The sequence below is a fragment of the Trematomus bernacchii genome, unplaced genomic scaffold, assembly GCF_902827165.1.
Source record: "Trematomus bernacchii unplaced genomic scaffold, fTreBer1.1, whole genome shotgun sequence".
Taxonomy (NCBI): domain Eukaryota; kingdom Metazoa; phylum Chordata; class Actinopteri; order Perciformes; family Nototheniidae; genus Trematomus; species Trematomus bernacchii.
The window spans coordinates 4,998,900-5,009,342 of NW_022987869.1; the positions used below are offsets into that span (position 1 = coordinate 4,998,900).

Sequence of the window (10,443 nt, forward strand, 5' to 3'; positions counted from 1 at the left end):
GTGTGTGTGTGTGTGTGTGTGTGTGTGTGTGTGTGTGTGTGTGTTTAGTAGGCTACTTTGAGAAAGTAGGAAAACTTAATCCTGCTCCACCACATCACAATATAAAGATACTAAATGTTTAATTCATTTTAAAGTCTTACATTAAAAATCTTGCTATTTTTGAAAATGTTTTTCAGTCGATACCTGAATTAAATTCTGTAGTTAACCCAAACTGAAGAGATTTTAACGTAAAATACATCACGCAATGGTGAATGTCTGAAGCTTCTAGGTGTTTTCAAAACAGAGGTTGCTAACAAGTGGCTAAATGAGACTACTAAATGTAATCATGCTGAACATTAGCCGCCTTTAGCTTAGCGGTGCTGATGTGCAGCGATGCGACTGTGATGTAGCCTAGCTTGTTTATAACCTAACTTTAGCTTTTTACTTCTGGCGAATGCATTTACGCTCAACTATTATAAAAGTGGTTTTAATATGTGAAGATTATCCTGCTAAACAAAACGTGTAAGTATCATACATGTTTGTTTACAACAGATATTATTGTTTGCAATATTCCAAATTCCAAAAATCTTGCTTTTGGTCTAGGTGGCCCGTGCGTGCTAACATCCGGGCCGGCTTTCAATAATACGTCATCACTGCACCACTCTTTATAATAGATTTGTATATTTCTTGCTAGTCCCTGATAGTCTCTTGCTGTTGCACAGTGCTGCTCTTTCCCTGCCCCTGAAATCATGTTGCGCAATAATGTTATGATTTGTTTTCCACTGCATGAGGGAATTCAGTGGACTTGTTTTGGTGGCAAAATTGTATTTATGTCTTGTATGTGAATACTTTAAAAAAAAAATCACATTTCATCAGTTGTAATAAATACTAATCTTTACTTCATTCCCTTGTCTCTCCTGATTGAAATACACATTGAAGGCTATACACACGTTTCTTCCTTGCAGAGCAGCTTAACACAGTTCCTGTTTCAACTGAGCAAGGTTTCCCAACATATGGAAGCCCATTGCTGTCAGAGAAATACAAAAATAGACTTAATGTTAGGAGAGATTTAAAATAATAACATTATAAAAAGTAAGAATTATATCAATCAGAATTTTGACTTCCAAGTTAAATAAAGAGATAAATCATCATTCATATCAAAACATTTCACTTGTTTCAAAGCTTATATAACTCATTAAATGATTAAACGTACTCCGTCACACTTTTGACTGTATTGTTTTTACATGCTATCTAAAAATGGTTAAAAAAGTGAAAAATACAATGTCAACATATTATTATTTTGACAGAGCAAATGTGTACATGTGAGTCGGTGATGAGTGACTGACAGAGAGCTCCACCTGCTGTTAGTAACAGTCACTCACATATTTGGTGTTGAAGAAGCAGGTTGCTCCTTTAAATGATAATAGACACACTGCAATACAGCATTCATGTTTTATTTGGAAAGAAAACATGAAATAAATACCAGCTTTTGGCAAAACATGGTGTCGGTGAGTCATAATGCATGTATTCATCTGAATGCTAGGCAACACGGAACATTCAGAATCATCGCCCGTAAAATTGGTTAAATGTGCGCTGTCATAAACAAGAATATATCATTGCGTTGACAAGATAGACCAACAAGCATTTATTTCCGCTTAGATAAAAGTATTTTTATTGACTTGTTTCTAGTGATGCAGGGCCAAGACCACATTGGTCAGGTTTGTGGTCTACCATTTTGAAGTTTGGAGTACTGCGTCTCTTTCGGTCATCATCTTGTTTTATTGTAACCAGAAGTAACAAAAAAGGGTGGAGGTTAAAACAACCAAACTCTGAACAAGGCGATGTTACAAATAACTTTGAGTCAACACATACTGTGAAAGGGTTAAAGATGTAAGACCAGGGGCCTCATTCATAACGCCTTGCGTAGGATTGACGTGAGAAGGTTGCTTACGTAGTACAAAGCAAAAAAATAGGTACAGAAATGTTCCGACATTTTCCGATTCACAAAACATTGCGTACCGGCGAGGGAAGTGCGTACCGGCACTTCCTACGCCTGTTTCCCTTTATAAATCACAATCGACTCGAAATGCGGCGCAGCTTTTGCAGGCTTCACGTAACGCCCATATTTGCCTATAAATAGTCAAAGAAACGCCCATTCATTCATTCATTTTGACTGACTGCATGAAGAAGATCGCAGGAAATTACGACCGAACAGCTAAAAAAGACATCTCACACCGTGTCAGATTTTGGTTATTTTGGGGAGGTCGAGATAAATCATATTGTTTGGTGGATGCAGTTTGAACCAGAGTAGCAGCATGGAGGTCGGATCGTCACCAAAATAAATAAATAAGTGGTCCGAAAAAAGTTAATGACAAAAAAAATACACATAACCTTCCTCAGGCAGTGTGTTTGTCCCGGGGACAGGAGACACCCCCTTGATGAGAAACTCTAAGAAATGATCGGGGAATCCCTCCGGAGTGGAGTCATGACGACTGGATCTGAATTATTTTGTTGTATTTGGTGGTTTGTGTTCCAGCTGTCGATCAGCAACTATATATATATATCCATAATCCACCAGTTAAAGGAAATACAACTAATGTGTTGTGTTATATTAGCTGTACAATTTACCACATATGGTGTTCTTAGTTTCCATACCTCCTGTGTTTTACGAGCGACTTATCAAGTCTTGGCAAACGGCATAAAACACGATTAAACGTGATAGTATATAAAACCATGCTCGTATCTACAACCTATAGAAATGCAAAACGGCGTCAGTTTAGACGTAATTCTGTCCTCCTGCTATACGCATAATTTATGAGAAAACATTTCATAACATTAACACAACATATTCGAGGTGGTTTTAAATAACATATCCGTATTTATTTATTTCTCCAAGTTATGTTTTTGTGTGCACTGAGGAGTCTCAAACAGGCGTTTGTTTATCATTTTAAGATTGGCTTTAATCAATGTTTGAAAATGAATTCTTCATATGATAAATGAGAGGTAACATTTTATTTATTTCCACATATTTCTCTCCATTCTTCTTTCTGCCAACGGTGTCGCAGTTTCTCGTCCCTCCCGTTGTTGTGCTTAGTGCGTACGCATGGGTTAGAGTTTGCGTGGAGGACCGCACATTTTCCCGTCAAGTTAGTATTTTATAAATCGCAAACATTGCGTAGAAACTGGCGTACGCCATTTTTTGAGCGTATATCCCTTTATAAATGAGGCCCCAGAATATTTTAAACATCTAAACCGGACAACACTGTTAGCGATCTGTCACAAGGTAGCCCTGCCCAAATGCATACTCTGCTTTATCTTTTATTTTACTTTTACGCTCTTGATGTATTGAATAAGACTTGAAGGCAGAGATTGAGACCATAAACTCATCAGGAAAATGTTAACTGAGGCAATAAATTAAGTAAAAAGTAGGGCTCATTTCTTCATAGACTTCAATACAAGCGGACTTCATTTTACAAGTGGAGTCGCCCCCTGATGGATATCAGATAGAATGCAGGTTTAAGGCACTTTTCAGAATGGGAGGTTGCCGCTTAACGAACATGAACGACTGATGGAGAGCCATGTAACAGAATAGTCACGTGTTCAAACCCCAAAACAGTCATAAACATAATAATATCAATACTACAATGGCACATACGCATATGCAGGGCGCTGATGCTGACAAAACTTACAAATGTCAAAAATGCTTAATACTTAAAAGCAAAAGCTGGAATTGAGTAGACAAAAACATGTAATAGTGGTCATAAAGGCAATACAAAATATAATACGCTTGACAATTAAGAAAAAAGCAATTAATAAATACCAAGTCATGCTATTGGTGCTGTGATCTTAATGCTAATGTCAGAATGCTAACTTACTGATGATTACACTAGCAGATATTGTTCAGCATGTGAGCTAATGGTGCCGCTATAGGACAGGTCAGCTTAGTCTTATGGATAAAAACAGGCTTTGAAATGTGGTAAATGAAATTATTCATTTGTTTCTTTCACTTATATATGCTCCTGTTAGTCCTGTATCAAGTCTTTTTGCTCATCTTGGAGCTTTGTTCTTCATATAAAACCTCCTATTCTCTTATAACTTCACCTTATTTAAGCATTTATGTTTCAAGGGAACAAAAAACGATGTAAACTCTAAATAAAAAGGGGAAATCATTCGAAGTCAGGATCTATATGTCCATCTTATGTCATCATTGAATAACTGATCTATTGCTCTAAATCACTTTTGCACTGTGTTTACAGTAGGGACACACTGTGGATCCACATTAATAATTTCCTGTTTCTTTTTCTTAACACTAAACACTTTTGGAGATTACATTCATATATACTTGCAGGAATGTTCTCCTTCTCCTACATTGTTCTTCTTGTCCTATTTTACACTTACTTCATATCTATTTCTCTCTTCATTTACCTTAGATGTTACATCACACACACCCCCCTCACAGATCCCCTCCCCTCTCTAGGATCCAGCCTCCTGTTCCTGTCCCAGGGCCTCCAACAGGATTCCCATGGGTGTCCTCTTCAGGCCGATGCTCTCCAGCTTGTTCTCCAGCTTGTTCTTCAGGCTGCGCAGCCTCACCGACGCATGGACAAGAACCACTGAGAGGAGACACAGAGGGAGACATCAGGTGTTGTCTTGATACATTCAGTGAAATGCACTGTATTTTCACAGCAGTGTCCTTCAGTCACAAGGCCTCTAAAAAAATTACAGTTTTTACTTCCAAAAGCTTCTACTTTGCTGTGGAAATGGAAGTGTGTGTGTGTGTGTGTGTGTGTTTCCATCTTACTCAGTATAGGGAAGGCTATCCCAAACAGGAACACGGCCACTCCTCCCAGCACCGATATGAATAGATAACTGACCAAAAGAATGGCAAACACAGAGATTGATGGGTGGTTTCTACGGAAACGGCGAATGGGAGCCTGGTTCTCGGCAGCCCAGACAAAGCCCAGGAATAACACGGTGACCACCACCCCCCCCGACAAGCAACTGGAAGGGCCGCATGTACCTGAGAGAAAAGCAGAGGAGGAAGAAGTACTCAGATATTATGGTAAAAGTAGCAATGCGCGCGCGCGCGCGCACACACACACACACACACACACACACACACACACACACACACACACACACACACACACACACACACACACACACACACACACACACACACACACACACACACACACACACACACACACACACACACACACATCACACACACACACACACACACTACACACACACACACACACACACACACACACACACACACACACACACACACACACATCACACACACACACACACACACACACACACACACACACACACACACACCACACACACACACAACACACACACACACACACACACACACACACACACACACACACACACACACACACACACACACCACACACACACACACACACACACACACACACACACACACACACACACACACACACACACACACACACACACACACACACACACACACACACACACACACACACACACACACACACACACACCAGGATGTCAGGTGAAACGGTTAATCTGTTTTCGATATCCAGTGGTTAGGGTTAGCTTATTTTCTTGATTTTACATCACATTATATTATTACATTTCAGGAGGTGGAAGAAGTACTCAGACCTTGTACTAGATTAAAAGTAGAAGTACCAGACTGTAGGAATACTCTGTTACAGTAAAAGTCCTGCATTAAAAATGTTACTCAAGTAAAAGTAGAAAAAGTATTAGCATCTAAATATACTTAAAGTACCAAAAGTAAAAGTAGTCATTGTGCAGATTGGTCCATTTCAGAATAATATATATGATATGTTTTATAATGATTGATCATTAAAGTGTTCACAAAGCTGGTAAAGGTGCAGCTAGTTTGAATGACTTTGTATACTGCAGCAGGGATGCAAACTCATCAGGTATGAAAAAGGTGACAAGGATCCGAGCCCCCCGACCCCACGGAATATCGGCTTTAAAATGCGGAATAACAGAGGATTTTAGCAGTCAGAACAACTAAAGCAGTTAATAATAACAGAAACGCCAAAGAGTCACATCTAATAGAAATATATTTAAGCATTTATTTTAATTGTGTAGCAGTCAGTTTATAATTTTGGCAGGACTGTTGAGCATTTTGAAAATGTATTTTCATGCCTCTGTGCAAGGCTGTCTTTCTATCTTTATAGCCACTGGTGTAAAGTAACTAAGTTCATAAACTCAAGTACTATACTTGGGTACAATTTTGAGATACTTGTACTTTATTTAAGTATTTCAATGTTTTGCTACTTTGTTCTTCTTCTCCTCTACAGTTCAGAGGTAAATGGTGTACTTTTACTCCACTACATGTATTTAATACCTTTAGTTACTTCACAGATGTGGATGAATGATGTGAAATATAATCAAGTGTTAAATCAGACTTTAGTTCCACCTGGAGTAAATTCACAAGCTACCCTGCAGTATACAAAGTCATTCAAACTAGCTGCACCTTTACCAGCTTTGAGAACACTTTCATGATCAATCATTATAAAACATATCATATATATTATTCTGAAATGGACCAATCTGCACAATGACTACTTTTGCTGTCGCTACTTTAACTATATTTTAATGATAATACTTTTCTACTTTTACTTGAGGAACATTTTGAATGCAGGACTTTTACTGTAACAGAGTATTCCTACACTCTGGTACTTCTACTTTTACTCAAGTACAAGATCTGAGTACTTCTACTTTTACTCAAGAACAAGATCTGAGTACTTCTATTTGTACTCAAGAACAAGACCTGAGTGCTTCTACTTTTACTCAAGTACAAGATCTGAATGCATGTATGCTAGTTAGCTAGCTCAACGATTCATTAAATAATATTGGGACAGAAACACTTTTCAGTGCACATCACGCTCTGCCGCTCCGACAGGGAGCTCTGCTCTGAACACCCCGTTCTGTTCTAACCAGCGGTCCAGTCTATGCCACAGTGACTCCGGACCGCACAGTTAATATTAACGAACGCACCGTAGGCAATGTAGCTCCTGAAGCTAGACCCTCATCCCGGAGCAGCAGAGCCTTATTATACATCCATGAGCAGAGCTGACAGGCAGGAAGACTTGTGCTCGCGCTTCATTATAATATATAAAAAAAGAACACCATGCGTGTCATGATGGCACATAACAGCTCGCGGCCGCAGATTACTCCGGGTCCCAGACCCCCCCCATACCCCAAAAATATTTTTATTGCAGATCTACATGAATCACACAAACGACCTATTTTGGAATCAAAACGGCGAATTTCGCCGAAAGGTGACAAGTTTGCATCCCTGCTGCAGGGTAGCTTGTGAATTTACTCCAGGTGGAACTACAGTCTGATTTAAGAGTTGATTATATTTCACATCATTAATCCAAATCCAAGGTAGCTAAAGGTATTAAATACATGTAGTTGAGTAAAAGTACACACTTTATGTCTGAATACTTGAGCATATCTACTTAGTTACTATACCCCTGCACTGCTAACATGGTTGATTACGGTCTTTATCAGAATCAGGTTTATTGCCAAGTAGGTTTACACATTCGAGGAATTTGCCTTGGTGTAAATGGTGCATACATAAACACAGTCAAAGAAGATAAATTGTAAGAAAATCACAATAAAATAAAACAAGGATAAAAAACTATTTTAAGAAAACTATTATAACATTACAATATAGCAAAAATAGATGAAATATAGATATACCCGTAAAATAAAATAAAATATGTGCAGTATTTGTGTTACATGTGGAAAGCCATGAAGATATTGTTGATATTGTTGACATTTTAAAGATTATACAGCTTGGCCAATTCTGTGTTTTCATTTGGTCATGCCAATAAAACCTCTCTGAATTTGAGAGAAAGGAGTGAAAGACACATGAAGAGAGAGAGAGAGAGAGGGAGAGAGAGGTCAGCAGCAGCAGCGTACCCCACGGTGAGCAGCAGGATCAGCGCGGACAGGAAGTAGTTGCTCTGGTAGTACAGCAGGTTGTTGATGATGCGGTGGTTCCAGCGGTCCAGGTCGCGTACATCGGGCACGGCGAACCGGGCCGAGGTCAGGAGGAAATCATCCAGGCTGCGGAGGGGTGGCGGCTGCACGCCTGCCATCTTTCCTGCACGGTAATAAACGCTGAATCCCAGAGTGCAATGCGGGGGGAAAGGGGGCGGTGCAAGGGGTGTGATTAGCTCTGGCGAAGCGCGGGCAGGAGCATCGGGAGTGCGCTTTTCGGCCCCGCAGTAATGGAGGAGTATGGGCTTAGATATGTCTCATAATTATTTGTGTGAACATAAAAATAATTTGTCTGTAAATATGTGATTTGTAAATGTAAAACACCATCCACAAATGCATTTAAAAGATTTGCAAACTCACAAATAAATGTTCTTATATTCAAAGATCTTTTTTTTATTTGTAAAAATATTTTGCGTATAGAGTGGCGAAGTCCCTCCCCTTCCGGTTGAGCCCCATGGGACCTTATTTCGGAAAAGTTATGCATTGAAGTCAATGGAGAGAGAAAGATTATCTTTCGATCCCGTTTGAATTGTGCCACGAATTACACATATGATGTTTGTCAATTTAAAAGATAATTTTGCAAGTCAAAAAAAAAAAAATGTGTCGTAAAACTGTGAAGTAACACATTTGTTTGTGTGAAACGCTAAATGAACTACATCTCTGGTCAACCACACACGTCACCAAGATGGCCGTCACTACTGTCTTGTCAACAAACGATTGACTATCACCACAATGAAACACGTCCTGAAGAATGTCATGCAAAGCTGCCTGCCTGCCTTCCTTTGATTCTCTCTGAACTGCCTGGTCGTTTTAATGTTTAATGTCAACCATTTGTGCAGATAGCATGAAGTAGAAAAGATCACCGATGCTAACGTTAGCGTTAGCATTTCTCCCCCGGAATTAAATGGTGTATTATAGAATGATCACACCGGTGACAGTACTATTCAAAGGGTTCACGAAATATGACTACTACTCTTACTGTTTAACATTTTGGGTTACTTAATGTTACTTCATGTTAAGGCTAATAAAAATGACAAGGCTGTAATGCTAACTAACGTGCTAGCTACTAGCTAGGTAGCTAACTTGATCAAGCCACTCCTGGTCGTTTCATCAGACGGGAAGCAAAAGAACGAGCAAGACCCATTGCTGGTATAATAACAACCTGGTACTAAGCACACAGGCATCTTGTTAAAGTTATCTTATCTTAGCCAGCGCCATATAGATAGATTATATCTATATTGCGCTGATCTTAGGTATCTGAATGGTGGAGGTAAACAATTGTGACATCACTTACGCGACTCTGGGATTTGTAGTCTTTCTAGTTACGTATTTTTCATAGTCTTATATTTCAACAGTTTTACGACAAACTGTGACTTTTTTGACATGGAAATGATTTTTTAAGATTGACAAACATCATATGTGTAATTCATGACACAATTCAAACGGGATCGAAAGATAAGTTTTCTCTCCCCATTGACTTCAATGCATAATTTTTCCGAAATAAGGTCCCATACCCCGGAAGTAAGTGGGAGGGACTTCGCCACTCTATTTGCAGATCCGTACGGTGTCCGGCAGATGCAAACGCGGAACAACGGCCAAAAACGCATACATAAGCAGGAAATAGCTGCAAATAATGAAATGAAAAACAAACAAATCCTGAAAACAAATACAACAAAAAAACGCTGCATTTACAGAAATGATGCAAACTAAATACAACACACAAACCCCGAAAACAAACGCAACAAAAAAACGCTGCAAATACAAAAACACATACAAACCCCAAAACACATACAAACCCCAAAACACACAGTGCTCCAGGCCTCTAGGGGGCGCGCTACGTGGAACAGATTGGTGTCTGACCAGACATAGAGAGAACGAACGAGAGTGATGGCAATTGAAGCCGGAGGAAATAAAGTTGATTGAAGTGGACAAAGTCGATATATAAGAAGGTAAGTTTTGTTTTTATACAAAGAGCGTCATATTTACTCAGCTAGCGTTAGCGTCCCTACAGTAACTACTACACCAGCTGAGGAGAGGAGAGCTTCACCTGAAGAGAAGATAAAGTGAGGGAAGAATATTGTTAAAAGAGGTGACAAATGGAGTGCAGGTAAATAACACGGGCCATAGTGAGTACCGCGGAAACATTTGAAGAGAGAGAGAGAGACATTCTTAGCAGTTTGTTTATATGTATGTATTTGTGTATATATGTTGCAACTATACAGAGCTTTAACAATACTATATGTAACTATGGTCGGTGGAGAAGTGATAAAATGTGAAGATGGACAAAGTAATGACAGGAGAGGAGTTTGCATTAGACATGCTCAAGAACAAATATAGAGAAGACATTCAAGGAGAGAGAGACAAAACACAGATTCAACGGTAAACATGATGTATCTTTCTATTTATTTAGCT

The 10,443-nt window shown here is 39.2% G+C and overlaps 1 protein-coding gene across 1 annotated transcript; it reads right to left on the minus strand.

Annotated features, from left to right (window-relative positions):
* Positions 1-3,028: 3,028 nt before the first annotated feature.
* On the minus strand, positions 3,029-8,134 carry praf2 (PRA1 domain family, member 2). Its single transcript, XM_034113557.1, is given in 4 exon segments — positions 3,029-4,592; positions 4,781-4,970; positions 4,972-4,999; positions 7,951-8,134. Coding segments are annotated over 4 exon segments (537 nt in total). The 5' UTR covers positions 8,130-8,134; the 3' UTR covers positions 3,029-4,452.
* Between the last annotated feature and the right edge of the window lie 2,309 nt (positions 8,135-10,443).